The sequence below is a fragment of the Eublepharis macularius genome, chromosome 15 (genome assembly GCF_028583425.1).
Source record: "Eublepharis macularius isolate TG4126 chromosome 15, MPM_Emac_v1.0, whole genome shotgun sequence".
NCBI classification, from domain to species: domain Eukaryota; kingdom Metazoa; phylum Chordata; class Lepidosauria; order Squamata; family Eublepharidae; genus Eublepharis; species Eublepharis macularius.
The window spans coordinates 54,236,205-54,251,564 of NC_072804.1; the positions used below are offsets into that span (position 1 = coordinate 54,236,205).

The following is a 15,360-nucleotide window of genomic DNA, read 5'->3' on the forward strand; positions in this document are numbered from 1 at the left end:
AGATGCAGTTTCAGGGTAAGAATGCTGATAAATTAGTCTGCGACCTGGAAACGAGTCAGGATGTTGTCTGGCTTTATTTATTTTCAAACTCGTAGCACCTGTTCATTCACTCTGTCAAGGATGAAAATAAGTGCATATGTACAGATGGTCCGTGTGTAAATTTAAATAATCTGTAGCTGAAACAAACAAACAGCTTCACCAAGATTGAAGGCTGCAAAGAGATCTTCCATTGTAACTTCAGATATCTATGTGAGGCATTGTATGGCAAAATCAGACGATACATAAGGCTGCCACCAAAAACGGCATCCGTGTCCCCAGTAACATTTGGTGAAGTTCAGCACATGACACGGTGCCATCGCGCTCTGGGCAACAGCAGTGAGTGAAGTAGAGCTGGTGACAAGGAAACTCGGCCATGCTGTGATGTAACACAGCAAGTTTTGTTTAGGTATTAAGGCAGAAGGGAGAGAATGAGATGGGAAGTGTGGCGTCCCTGTGTCATTTGTATTGTCTAGTTTCACACAGAAAGGTTTAACATAAAGCATTAGGATGTTTTCAGGGCTTTGACACGAATGCAGCATTGCTGGCTACAGTCAGGCCTGCCTAAAATAAAAAAAAACAGTATTTTGGCTTTCAGTACTTCATGCTTACGTTTTTGCGTGGCAAGGGAGAGGTGGTACGTGAGTTAATCAAGTCTGCATTAAATTCCAATTATGCTCAGTTGCAAGAAAACCTATACAGCTATTAATGGCTGTAAAATAGCTTGTGCTCAGTTACAAACAGAAAGCCTTTTATTGCTGCCTCTGAAATATTACGATTTAAGTAGCCCTCATTCGGTTCTTTCTCCCCTCCCTCCTTAACTATCTCTTCCAGGGTTCTATTGTGGGGGTTTTTGTTTTGTTTGAGGACACACAGAGTATGCCAATCAATGAGAAATCACCATTGTAATTTTTGTGTGTGTGATTGATGTTCGCACAACTGCTTTTTTTTAAAAAAAAAATTCGCTCTGTACTCCTGCAGTGATCTGCATTATGGTTATTTTGTATGCACTCACAGTGTTGCTTATTAAATTGGGTTCCTCAGCTGAACCCGACATCTTCCTGACCTCTATTGAAGAGTAATTATTCCAAAGAAAAGCAAGTATCAAATATAAGCAGGATCGTTTCCCACCCACCCCCCACCTTTTCTGTACATAAAGAGATGGGAGATCAAGTTGTCGCTAAATGATCTACCCCTGGTGGACTCCAGACCATTGGAGAGCTGGGCTGGTCCCACACCCCTTGAACTGTGGCAGCTCTTCGAAAAGCTGCACGCTTTCTTGGGCCAAGCTTCTTTGTTGGCGCTTTGACTTGGGCTACTTTGGCTGTTCAGCAAAGATCTGTACTTAGGTTGTTCCCTCCGTACCTTGCCTTTGCTGTGCCCCTGCCCATTCTCATTTTGCTTCATTGACACACAAGACATGGCCTGATTTCCCACCCACCCCCCCATACCATTCCTACGTCCTGTTCCTTCACCCACACCTGTCCAGCCTGCCTTCTGGGTACAATCTCAGCTTGCCTTTCTATCCAGCGAATGCCTTGCCCTTCAGGTCAATGTCTCAGTCAAGGAGAGACTAGGATAATTCCAGTGAGTGGCATGGTGTTGGGTTTGGCTGTTAGTTGTAGAAAATGCATCAGTCACACATCTTACTCTCTCAAGCCATGGTCTGGTAGGGCACCTTTAAGCATTATGCTTTATGCATGGTGCTCACTGGCGCGGGAGCCACATGTGGCCCTTTGATAAACTACCTGTGGCTCTTCCCTAATGTAGCATCCTTCTCACATTTCCGTAAAGTGAGCAAAGTACAGCTTGTGGTTGGCAGGTGGTTCTGATGTCGAAACAGCCACAGCTGGAGGACAGGAAAGCTGTGAGCCTCCCTGAGCTGTGAGCCTCATTCCAAAGATGGAAGAAAGAGCTTGTCCTCTCCAACAACCGCCCACCCCTTCTCTGCAGTTTCTGTGCTCTCATGCCAGCACCGGATCAACTGCTAGGAGGAAAGCAAGCTGACAATAGCGAATAACAGGGAAAACCACCACCACCACCACCCAAGAAAAGAGCAAGCTGGGCTTATTGGGGTGGTGATGGTGTTATTTCCTTTTCATCCTCCGGGAATCTTCGCACTCTCACTTTCTTACCCAGCCTGTCGTACCTCATGCTGAGAAAAGAGCAGGAATGCCAAGAAGGAAGCCCGTCACCTCACTCCAGAGGCACAAGGGCACAGGCAGGGAGAGACAGCCCTACATGTGCAGAGGTACTCTCGTAACTTTAAAAAGTTATCGTTACATTTAGATCTTGTGTGTTTGGTGGGGTGGCACACAGGCAGACGGTAGCCACATGGCTCCTTGGGTTGCTGGCGGTTGCGAATGTGGCTCTCTGTGAGTCATGGAATGAGTGCCACTGTGTTGCACATTGCTTGCAAGAAAAATGCTTCCTCCAGGCACAGGCTCACGAAGAACCATCATGGGCTGGGCATTCTGGACAGTCAGCTCCCCTGCTCACTTGAGAAGAAGTGCACTGGAGGCAAAACCATCTGCCAGTTAGGGGAATCTGTAAAGCCACTAAATCTAGGCCCCAGCTGTACGGTGGGGATAGTAATTCAACAACCCACAAACTATACAGTCCAGACTCCCAACAGAGAGCAGAAAGTGTACAGCCAGCTGCCCATTGAGCCCCACAGGAAAAGGCAGGCGGGACAGTTCTTTGAAACGTTTGTCACCACTCCTGGTTTGTAGGCTTCTGTATAGCAGGAGAGTTCAGAGCCACTGCCCAGATGTGATCCCAAAGACTCCTCCCAATGAGAAGCTGTGTAGGACACTGTCTGCAGTGTCCTTAATTTCTAAGGTGCCAGTGGTCAGAGCTGAGGGGGCCGTAGGCAGCTGTATTCTAATTTAACCATGGGAGGCAAGTGTTCTAGAACAAGTCACACCTATGTACAAGTGAGTTGCAGAGGAGCATGTGAATAGCACCCACTAAAATGTTTAACAGACATGCAGAACCTCTGCCTGAAGATTTACCTGTCACCTCCCACAGAGCTTTTGTCTGCCCTGCAGTCAGCCTTTATATCTCCTGCCATAGCTCTATACCCTTAAAGGTTCCAAGGGCAGGGTCACCATTTAGCCTCCCTTCTTTGCGAGCTGTGGTGCCACCGAACTTTATTCCTAACAGGGGAGCCTCGCCCGCCCTACTCTGTAGGCTTATCCACCTGAGCATTTCAGAGAGATCTTTGCTTTTATTAACATCAGTGGAGCCCATTAATAAAAAATCTTAGACAAAACTGAGCTAAAACTTGGTTTTTCTTTATTTTTTTTCCCCATCAGATACACTCATCCCTTCAAGCAGACTCACCGATACCTTTATTTTTAAAAGTACCACACCATGATGCAGGTTTATTGCACCACTATTTTTGATTGCATAATTAACACAGCCACAAAAAAGAAAAATCACAGAACACAAACCGTTTTCTCCTTTCCGTTGAATATCGATTTGAACCCACCGGGTTGCCAAGCATTTGGCTTCGGCCCTTTTGAGATCTCCTGCTCACAATAGGTTGATGTATATGACAGCCCTTTCTGATCTTGAGGCGAAGCAACGTTTTTGCAAAAACGTCACCGGAGAGAGAGCTATGAATCATCAGCTTTGTCTATCTGTTGCAAAAGTAAAGCAGGCAAAGCAACTGCTCCTAAGATAAGGCTGTTGTTTTCTAACTGAACGGGTTTTTTTCTCTTGCCTCCTCTTCCCCCCGATAGCTAGAACTGAATTAAGGTGACGCTTATGGATTTGCAGCCTGGCCTTTAGGGAGGACATGTTCTTAAACTAGATGCTTGGCTCAATATATACTGGTTTCTGTGATGACTAGAAAATTTTTGACAACTAGACTAGCCCCCCTTTTTCATAAACCCAGACATGTGGTCACTGGCCGTATTCTCGTCTCCAGCAGGACTGCTATAACTGTATGCAAACATTTACATGCTACACTCATACAGGCTTATAAATTATTTCTGCCAAGAAGAATCTCCTCTGGGACAGCAGGGAAAGAAGCATTAAAAAAACCCTTTTTCTAAACCATATATTCTTTACATATCATTATGTAATACACAATACATATTTGTTAAGGGCAGAAGGTGTAGTGAAAATGTATGGGTGAGCAACTTTTTGCATTTGCAAGGCTGTACCAAGTCTGCTTTGTAGGTGATTACAACCTGGATTGCCTGGATTGCTTGATGTGGCTTTTAGCAGAGTGCTGATGAAGTTGGACAGATTAATTGGTTAAACCTCTACAAAGGTGCACTTTTGAAGATCTTGTGTGGGGGCGGGGTCATTGAGCTTGAGTGGGAAACAACTTAAAATGGGTTGATTTAAATCAGCTGTTTACATCACCCAAGGGAGAAAGAGCCAATTTAAACAGCTAATTTAATCGATCAGATGTTTCCTGATGCTGATTTTTTTGCAGTAATCATAATATATTGATTTGAAACTGAATAGAGTATTTATACAGCCTCAGAGGGGTACACTATAAGTCTCTTAAATATATTATCTTCACGTTATTACTATTTAAGAAAACACTATACAATATGTACTCTTATTTTTAAATGATTTCATGACGGCCCCGCATAACAATTCTTTTTTACAATCTGCAGCTATTGCAGGTTTTTGTAGAACTGCTGGCTCCAAACAGTAGAAGGTGCATCTTCTTCTCAGGTTCCCTTCCTGCTTTACTGTGCCCCTTTTCCTTTGTCCTGTAACTACCCTTGTTCACCGCACCCCTAAAAAGTAAATAATCGCCACAAGAAGTGTGGGCTGGTTGTAGCTACTGGGTAGACCAGAAGTAAAAAAAATCACCCAGGTGGATCAGGGACCACCAGCTGTGATGACCTGAAAGTCCCTGGCACTAAACTGCTATGCTATATGATTACTGAGATGGGTATTTTCTGAGTTTGTTACAAAGAAAAGCAGTTTAGCATAAGGCTCAAGATTCCATTTTGAACCAGTTTTTTAAAAAGAAACTTTTAAGAAGTTGAAAAAAAATACAATGTTAAATTTTTTAAAAGCTTTCAGTGTTCTTGATTTTTTTTTAATCTTTTAAAATTTTTATCTGTCGTGATGTAAAGAGAAAGCTACCGTTCATCGTTAGAAAAAAAACCGCTTTACCGCTTTCTTTTCCATTACATTTGAGAACATGGATTGCAGGTCATCTTGTATTATGGCAACAACTTCAAAAAGTCTTGTCACCCTAATTATTTGTAGTGGTTCTGATCCAAAGGAGAAGTAACAAATGAGAATCACTGAGAACATGTTTCTTTTTAGAGAAGCTGTTTGGTGTTTGGCCTGGCATATCATGTATGAATCAGCTATGTAGTGGAGACGAGAAATAAGGCTTTCCTGAAAGTGTTTGCAACAGATACGTAAAGCGTTTCCTGGTACAATCCGAAGCAGACTCACACCTTTTCTAAGCTTGTTGGCTTCAATGGACGTAAAAGCATATAACTGCTTAGGCTTCCTCTGTTGGAATACAGGTGCATGGCTGGGGGTGGGTGGCTTATATTTTCAACCTTGTCCAGCTCAGCTACTTGAGCGTTACTGATTGATACCTTTCCCCTGAAGTTGTCCTGTTGATGACAGCAGACTCAGGACTTCTCCAGAGCAGCTCATTTTGATGAAGTACTACCTTTGACAAAATTCGGGTCCAGTAGCCCCGTAAAGCCCAACAGAATTTTGTAGGGTGTAAGCTTTCATGAGGCAAAGCTCACTTTGCCAGATATAAATGAGACTGACAGGCACGCATGTATCTTGCATGCTTTTTGCTACAGCCTGTTCTCTAGATGTTCTCATTGCCAAGGGGATCAGTGGTGCGTCGTACCTATCACCGGCCAAACTGGCTGGCCTAGTGCTTTGCCTCCTCAAATGCCTTGAGCTACGGTGCTTATTTATGTCATATCTAGAGTTCAGCAGCACACTTCCCATCCCACCACACTTTCTGGTTCTGTCTTCATTGCAGCCACGCTTTTGATGTGTTATGAGTCCTAGCTAGGAACTGATGTTTCCCCCCATAAACTGGTGGGGAGGGGGGGCTTACTTGGCAAAGGCAAAATCTTTCAAGCAAGCGCATTAACTGCTTATTTCCCATCTCCCATATGTTAATTGCATACAAGCGGAAGAGGGGGGATTCAGATTTCCTGCCCAATGTTACTTATCTGTTCTGTAGTTGAACCCAGTGGCATCCTAGAGACCAACAAGATTTTTATGGTACAAGCTTTCAAGAGTCAAAGCTACCCTACTATCCCTGAAGAAGAAAGCTTTGATTCTTGAAAGTTATACCCTGAAAATCCTGTTGGTCTCTAAGGTGCCACTGGAATCAGATCCTACTGTTCTACTGCAAACCAACACAGCTACCTGTGTCCATTCTGATCTCTTCCCTCATTGCTGAAGGATATGCGAAAACAGGTTTGTGGACTGAAATGTTTGGATTCTTAGTGCAACTGCTCTGCAACAACAAATGCCTTCAGTTACCTACAGCAGGGTCAGTGCACTACAAGGGAGCTCAACAACAGGCCTGAATTTATCTCTGCATTGGTCTTTGTTTTGTTATGAAGGGGTGTGACAGTGAATTGCTTTAAAAACATCTCCCCTCCAAACCTCCCACTTCCTCCCCCTCCAGCAATCCCAATTCAGATGCCATTTCCAAAAGCTTTGATTGGCAAAATAAAGGTACTTAACATTGTGCAGACACCACAAGATTATGTTTTCATCCACAGAGTCTTGAAGTGACAAGCTACTGAAGGTGCTTGTCTATGCTATGTAATACGCCCGACCACTTCAGGGCTGGACTGATTCATAACAATACCCTGCGCCTGTGAAAACATGGACCGTGCTTTGCCTGTTTTGAAATCCCACGGATTGGCCATGGAGCAGACTCCCTTCCACCGCCAGTCCAAGCACAGAGGGGACTGGAAAGTCTTACAGGGCTGGCCTAGCCCTTGCTTTGCTAGAGAAGGATGAGGAAGAGCCCTCTTGTGTGTTGCACTGACGTATCTTCATCATGAGCAGCAACCACAGCACCTTTTACATTTTAAGCACCGCCCTCTTCATTCTGACCAAAGTGATCATGAGGTCGGTGTTTGATGGCAGCTTCTCCCCTGTGGGAGCACAGGGAGTGTCAAGGGTAAGCCAGAGCTGCAAGTCTCTAGCGAAGAAAGTTTGCTCCCTTCTATAGGATTTCAAAAACAAGCAGAAGGGAACCTAAACATTCACATTCCCCTCTCCAGAACGGCCATGTGCAAGTCAGCTCTTGGAGCCTCTAAGGACTCTAAAAGTGCTTGAAAATCTTTCTCCACACACACACACACACACACACACACACACACACACACACACAAACACAGTATTGTAACACACCTGTCTAAGAGAACTGTGACTTCTGGAATAATTTCTGCTTTCTGTTCCTAAGCATGTGTCTAAGGATGTGCCGTCATATGCAGACTTACTCTGGTCTAAGTTTACCAATTTCAGTGGGCTTAGATTAGAGTAACTCTGCACAGGCCCACATTGGTCAGAGTTCTCACATTAGGTTTTCATGGCTCTCCAGAAAAGGACTTGCCTTTTGAGAATGCACCTTGTATGTTTTGTGAGTATTATAGCAAACAGCCCTCCACTCTTCTGCTCATTTTAGTTAAGGTGCATTGCTGGAGAAGAAAGCTACTCTTAAGGGCTGACCTACTACTATGGAAAAAACACAAGATAAGTTTCGACAGTGGGCAGATTTACCTTTAAAGTACAGTCAAGGTCAAACTCTGCACTACTTTAAAAAAAAAAACTAGAGTGACCTGAAGGTCTAGTGGTGCTTTCAAAGACTTTGCACCTCCCCTTATCTCCAGGTGCATCGACCAATCTTCAGTATATCTCCCTGTACTCCCCACACCAGACTTTTCAGTACTGGCTGTGTGCATTCTTACTCAGGTTCTCATTACCATTTCTCATAGATTCTAGAAAATCAAAATTTTGGTGCAAGAAGAGAATCTGGTCCAGGTTCTCCGGGGCAAGGACACCTCTCCGGTGCTCCAGGGCACTTTCATTGGGAGCAAAGGCCTGATCTGGTGGCACGACTGTCGCTGGGATGGCCAGGTATTGCCGGGCGAGCCTGGCTACAGAGGGAAAGCGGTGCTCGTTATTCTTCCACCAGTCTAACGGGTTAGTGCTGCGCTTGCAAAGAGGTTCTACAATGTAATTCTCCAGCTGCTGATGGATCTCGGGCATGCTCTCCGTTGGGTCTTTTCCCAAAAGAATGTCGTACATACTCTGAGACTGCCCGCTTGGGCCTCTCTCCTTATGGGCAGAAAGCTGATTGCCCGTTTCACCAACCTCTGCTTTGTAGTCAGTGTTTGGCACCCAAAATTGGGTTGACGCGGGGGACTGGTGGTTGAAGAACTGCGACAGCATGCTTTTGATTTTTTTGTGCAGCTCGCTCCGGAGGCTGGGGCTCAGGAACCTCATCTCCTTGAAACGTGGATCTAAGAATGAAGCCACCACCGCTGGGCTCTCCAGCAGTTTCTCTTCGTCCAGGATGCCCCAGCGCTGTGTTAGCTCCGACCTTATATTGTTCACCACTGTCTTGATGACGCCACTTGCCTCTTCCGACTGCTGTCCAATGGCGGTGACGATGCCATGGATGCACGGCATCAGGGAAGAGATGGAGAAGTTCTGCTCCTCCCGCAAGAACGAGGTGGCAATCTTCAGTGTCCTCATGACAGGCACTAAGTCCTGCAAGAGCTTCCACTGGTGGTCGGCTAAGTTCTGGACCACTGTCGTTCCCTTGGGGTGTTCCTCCAGCACAGACATGATGGCCCACTTCAAGTCCAGGAGGCACTCGCACATCTCGATAGTGGTTATCCACCGAGCCCCGGTGTCCATTACCAGTTTCAGTTTAGTTTTGTTGATGGCTTCCAGTTTGCTGTTCAGTGAGCACGTGGCTTTAGCATCCTGCTGGAAGTAGCAAACAATGCTGCGGGCCGTGCTGAGGGCTTCCTGCACCTGCTCCACTTCGAGCCCCACCTTGACGCACAGGTGCAGCAAGTGGGCAGCACAGCACAAGCTGGTCCAGCCATAGACACTCTTGAGCGGCACCGAATTTGCTTCCAAGTCTTGCTGGCTGTCGTGCATCACGCAGAAGACAGACTTGTTGGAGAGCCCAAAGTCTGTCAGGACGGAGTACAGCCTGTCTCCCAAGTTGCTCTCCGCTTTGTTCTCGTGCACCTGCTGGGTCTCCAGAATGCACCTTGCCCTCCGCCACTCCCCATCAATAAAATTAGTCATGATTGTCAGGTACGTCTGGTTGGGGTGGGACAGCCAAAATTCTGCGGAGATCACAATGGACTGAGCTGTCTGCAAATAGCGTTCCAGGTGCTGCTTGACCACATTGTATCGGTGCCACAGCATGCTGGACAGCTGCACAGGGGATGGAAGAATAAAACTAGGTTCCAGGTAGCCAATTAGAAGACCAAAGCCTTTGTCCTTCACGACCGAGAGGGGATGGAGATCCCGAAAGATCATTTCAAGCACTAGCTCCAGAATCACATCAGTCCTGGGTTCCGTGCAGGACACGGCATGGTACTGGCTGTTGTTTTCAGTAGTCAGCTGCCGAGCCCTTTTGATGGCGTTTTCCTGAGCTATGTAGTCTGGTTCTGAAACCTGATCATCCTTCAGCTGAGAGAGCAAGGTGTCACGAATGCTGTGTTTCCTCACCAGATGTTCCCTCATTGTAGTGGTACTGTTGTGGAAGGACAGCTGTTTCTTACAGACATTGCATTCCACGTAGGCATCCCCTAGCTTGGTGTAATAGTTCCACACTTTGGACTTGCGGCGGTCAACATAGAGAGAGGTGCTCGTCCCGTCGTGACCACTGCCTTTTTCACGCCGCCTCCGGGTGCACGGGCCTAGATTGGCTGGCACGGCGCAAGTGTTGAAGACCATCGATATTTCTTCTGTCAAAAGGGAAGAGGAGACAGTGAACACATGGCTTGCTGGCAGTTAAATGCAAACAAAGAATTGGCAACGTGTAGAAGATCTTGTGAGGAGAGAGTGGCGAGGAGGCAGCAGCTCCAAAGCTCAGCTTGCAGCTAAAACTACTGGGACCGATCCTACTCTCGCAACCTATCCCTTCAAACCACGTTAAAGCCCACTATTTGGCTCTTCTCTCAACACACATCTGTATTTTCTGATGTTCCCTCTTTCAAAGGGCAGAGTACCAGTATCAGTAAAGAACTGCTGCTCTTCACAGCGTCTCTACTGCTGGAACTGTCTGGAAAGCAGAAATTCTTCCTAGATAAGCCTATTCCCTGGCAATCTTTCATCTTACTGAGAGTTCTGGCTGTGGAGCTAGTTTGGTGTAGTGGTTAAGAGCACGGGACTCTAATCTGGAGAACTGGGTTTGATTCCCCGCTCCTCCACTTGAAGCCAGCTGGGTGACCTTGGGTCAGTCACAGCTTCTCGGAGCTGTCTCAGCCCCACCCACCTCAGAGGGTGTTTTGTTGTGAGGATAATAGTAACATACTTTGTAAACCGCTCTGAGTGGGTGTCAAGTCATCCTGAAGGGTGGTATATAAATCGAACGTTGTTATTATTATATGGAATTACACAGAAAACCATCCACAGAGCAGTCATGGAGTGTGCAGCAACTCTACTTTACTCACTGTTGAATCTTCAGAAGCCAGGCAGTGTATAGACCTAAATATATATTCGAAAGCCTGTCAATATAATTGGCTCTCGCCCCTCCCTACAAGCAGCTCCAATAAGGGAAAGCTTTCTCATGGCTTCTGTTGAGGCAGCGGAGATGCTGACCGCTGGAACAAAATACCAAGCTAGAGGGATCAACAATTCGAAGCAACATACCATGACTCAGCTTTTAATGTATTGATACTATATGGTTATTATTGGGTGCGTTTATCTAAAATAGTTAAAATTCTTCAGGTCCACAAATTATGCCCTACAGACACAAAAGCAGTGGTAGTCACACCCTCTGAGTAGATGTCATTCAATGGAAACCAACGGGAGAAAAGTGTATGCACAAGGGCATTGCTCATGCTTCTAATGGCAAAACTTTGCAATAAATAGAGCAGTCATCCAGAGGCCAGTGAATGGGAAACTTGCAGGCTGTGTGTGTGCGTGCGTGCGGGGGGGAGGAAGTGATAAGGAGTGCATCAGAACAAACCCTCCTCCACAGCACCGTAAGTCTAGGGGCTCATGCTGTGCGGAAAATGTCACATCACAGACACATTCAGCGAGGGATCCACAGTCTCGTTCAGAGGGGTTTTCACTTGGTTGAAGAGAAAGTCTGATGCAATAGAAAGTTACTATAAGATGTAAACTCTGCCGTATTGTACTCCAGTCCCGCAACAATGACCCCTTATGCATTCTCAGTTTTCAAGGACCCGTTCTCAGAGTCAGCTGATGAGGCAATAAACCTTATTTTTGGATTTCACCATCAAAGATGAGCACTTGAATATTTCCCCTTCTACCTCTAGAAACTTACAGTGTCAGGGGGAAAGCATAGATGAAACCTCTCATGGACAACACATCAGTTTTCTTTGTGCACGGACTCTGTGTGGAGGAGCATTCAGTCACGGATCCCCCTCCCCACCTGTGGTCTGCCTACGAGGTGGTCTTTAAAAACATGCCTAGAAACATGCTGTCTGTTTGACTGTAATTCTGAATAAGCCACTGGATGCCGCACTGAGCCGCCGGCTTTCTAGACACACACGTCTCTGCAGAAAGAAGGAAACTTGCATACCTTGTACTGGTTGAGGATAAGACGGTGCGAGGACAGGGAGAGTTTGCACTTCGATGATCTCCTCCTTGGGCTGGGCGTCCCCTTCGTTATCCTCAAGCTTGACACATTTCTGCAAGAAATCTGTGACCCTTCTGGAGTTCACATCTTCCATTTCGGTCTTTGTGGGAAGTTCAAGGAAATAAAGAGAACAAGGATTAGAACTTCTCATTGAAAGGAATAAAAATTTAGGCTATTGAAAGACAATATAATCACCTAATCTCCTCCCGCCTAGATCACAAGTACAGAAACAGCCTGGGAAATATTTCTGGAGTTCCCACACTAAGCAGGCAGGACACCGGGCAGTGCAACATCCAAGGCCAGTCTCAACAATATCAAAAGAGCAGATTGCCCGCAGCTGTGAGGTGGAGAAAGTGGAAGTGGTTATTACCAACTAAGGAATGTTCTTTATCAGTTACTACATAAGAGGCATTACAACACTAAAGCATCTCTGGACCCTGCACTTAATACTGGCATGGGCGAATGGGCACATTTGAACATGACACAAAGGTTTCTTTCGCCCCTTTTTATTTAAGCATTTGCTCTTTCTTTGAGTTGTGCCTGCAGAGCCCCTGGAAACTTGCCATCTGTTCTTGTTTCCCCCCCCCTCCCCTTGGATTTGCCTCCAATTATATACTGGCACACATCCAGCCAACCTCCATATATAGCACCCACCCCCGCCCGCCGCACCTAAGGGTGGTTACCCCTTGCTTGTGACAAGCCTGACTTGTTCACCTCAATCAGAACCTGCAGTTTTGTATTTCTTCTCACCATGGGCAGAACAGTGGCGCTGAAAAAAAATGGTAGGGTTCTGCTCATAATAAACCAGTCAGAAAACCTAACATTGTTATTAGGCGTTTCATACATAACACTGATCATCCAATTCACAAGCAAAGCCCGGAGTTAACTGTGCAAAGGATCTTGGGAGTTGTAGTTTGAAGAGGATGCCAAGAGGTCAGGCCAGAGATTGCTAGCTGGCACTGCTGCTCTACGTTTCCCAGGGTCTTCAGGGGGAAAGAAACAACTACCACAGTTGCATAAACCTGTGGGGGTACATAAGCAGCAAGGCTTGTGTTGCTAACAATGACAGGTTTTTGTTCCGCTGTTTTTCTAATCAAAGCCAGTTTGGTGTAGTGATTACAGTATCGACCTAGGATCTGGGAGGCCAAGGGTCAAAACCTATGGTAACTTGTTAAGTGACCTTGGGCCGGTCATATACTCTGAGCCTAAGATAGCTTACAGGGTTGTTGTAAGGATAAAATGGAGGCGAGGACAACAATGTAAGTTGCTTTGGATCACCATCGGGGAGAAAGGTGGGGTATACGTGAAGTAAGTAAAAGTTGAGGCATATACACCCCGCAGGGTTTCGTTTGGCATCTTCGTCCCTCTGAGCCAGTGGCTGTGTAAAAAAAAAAAATCCCCTCTGTCAAGCAGAAGGTAAGTTTTCTGATATAGTACCCAACATAATGATTCTATCTATCCCTTGAAAACTGCAACTGCTAATTTGCAAATGTAAATGCTATAAGGGATTGTAAATCCATTCTCCAATGATTTACTCTCCCCACCACATACACTTCATAACACATTTAAGAGGAAATGATAGAATAAATAGGTTCACCATCTGTAGAAATCTTCCATATCTGTTAGATACAAAGTATATTAATTTCATTCTGTGGCACCTCATAGTTTCAGTGTGGCCCCACCAGGTTGTTCAACCCTTACCTTAACAACGGAATTCATACAAAAAAGGAAATTCACAGTTCAGTCACCCACAGGCTATGAGCACACGTGAGCAATCACACACACGGAGAATTCTGTGCATGCATGGCGTTCACTAGCATGCCGGGCTTGTCCATGCACATAAATTTGCACTGGTGGGGGGGGGGGTTGTGGTGCAAAGCTGCCTGCCAGTGTTGAAATGAACAAGACCTGTGCTCCCATCTTCTCACCTGCAGTTTTGTACTGGGGCAGCACGTGGTGCTCAATATAAACCGGTCACTTAAGCAGTCTACTATAAATACCTCTGCAGTTGACTCTAAGTAGCAAATTCTTTTACTACAAAACTAGCAGCACACGTTATGCCTTCTAACCTAAAAACACCCTGCTTGTTCAATGGATCTTATTCCCAGGTAACAACTGCACATAGTATTCCAGTCTGTCAATTGATAAAGGTTCCTTAAGCCAATATTAACCATAGAGCATTAATGTTCATTGACTGATTACATTTATGCACATTTTTATATTGCTGCAATACTCATCAATAGAGGCACGTTTTTGAGAATCCCAGAATGAAGATTGTTGTTACCACCCATTTTATAGTGACAAGGAATCTGCCTGGACCGGTTTTGCAGAGAACCCACCTTAGTCTTCTAGGTTTAACTAGTGATTTACAATACAACAGGAAACGGCAATGCTTTGAGTCTTGATTCTCCGAATCAGCTGAAATCAATATGATGGCCTTTAAATTTTGGCAAAAGTCAAGAGATGCGAGTAGCTCAACTGCAATACCAGCAGGAATTTCATAAGGCACTGATGCAGTCTAGATAGAGTTTTCTTTGTCTGAGTGCTCCCACATTTTCTCATTTAAAAAGAAGGTTATTCAACCAGCCTTTTCCTATTAACCAGCATTGCTTTTTCAGATTTGTGGCTAATCAATCCCATTTCCAATCACACTCGATCATATCTTGAAACCTCGTATCGAACGTTACGGCTAAGCATGGGCTGCTGCATTCCCATCCATGCTAGATATTCTGGGGCTGCATCTTGTCTCCTGCCTCTAAAGGATGCAGTATTAGGGATGGGGCAAGCATTTTGAAAATCAGCCATTGGAAAAGGAAGGCTTGCAAAAACACAGAGGAAAGACACATTCTAGCTTAAGCCGGTCTGCCCTTGATTTATCAGTCCTGTTTGCTGAGCTCTCTGATCAGTTTCATTCTGCAAAGTGTAGAGGAAGGGGGAAAGGGGTATTCATGGGAACAAACCTCTGAGACCCCATCACACGCCCTTACTGTGTTCAGAGCAGTGGGGAGAGGGTTTCCATAATTTAGGAGAAAAGTAAAAACCCCACCCACTTCAGTGGCCAACCTGAAGGCCCCGAAGGATACAGCTGAATTTCTCTGGCATTGACTGCATTACCAGGCTACTATGACCTTTTGCAGGTGGATTTTCACATCTGGGTCTCCCATATACACCCCCCCCACACACACACACACACACACGTCTTTTTGAGCGCAAAGGTGGGAATCAAGGTTTTAGAGAAGCCAAGGAAAAGAAGAAGCAAGCGCAGCCGATTTCAGTTTGTCCTTTCCCAACAGAAATAGATCCATCCATACTCACTCCTTTGTTATCGCGAGCGCAGCATAGCCCTGGCTGCCGGGCCGCTTGGAGTCTGGCAGCTCCTGGCGCAGCGAGCTGGGATTACAGCTAACCTTTCATCTGGAAGTGATTCCTTTAGGGCTCCTCTGAAAACTTTGCAGCGGGATGGAAAGCGCGCCCGGGCTGCTGCTGCT

At 45.7% G+C, this 15,360-nt stretch overlaps 1 protein-coding gene across 3 annotated transcripts; it reads right to left on the bottom strand.

Moving 5' to 3' along the window:
• Positions 1–5: 5 nt before the first annotated feature.
• LOC129343456 (E3 SUMO-protein ligase ZBED1-like) lies at positions 6–15,360 on the bottom strand. 3 transcript variants are annotated; one of them, XR_008598295.1, is made up of 4 exons: positions 15,188–15,360; positions 11,816–11,972; positions 3,492–10,010; positions 6–111 (listed from the first exon to the last, which is right to left on the bottom strand). XR_008598295.1 is itself a non-coding variant. In XM_054999655.1 (3 exons), the coding sequence occupies exons 2-3, from the start codon at positions 11,964–11,966 to the stop codon at positions 7,960–7,962; spliced, it is 2,202 nt and encodes a 733-aa protein (XP_054855630.1). In that variant the 5' UTR covers positions 11,967–11,972; positions 15,188–15,360; the 3' UTR covers positions 3,317–7,959. The 3 variants fall into 3 exon arrangements, 1 of the variants encoding a protein (XP_054855630.1); XR_008598294.1 differs by lacking the exon at positions 6–111 and adding an exon at positions 135–600; XM_054999655.1 differs by lacking the exon at positions 6–111 and having other exon boundaries at positions 3,317–10,010.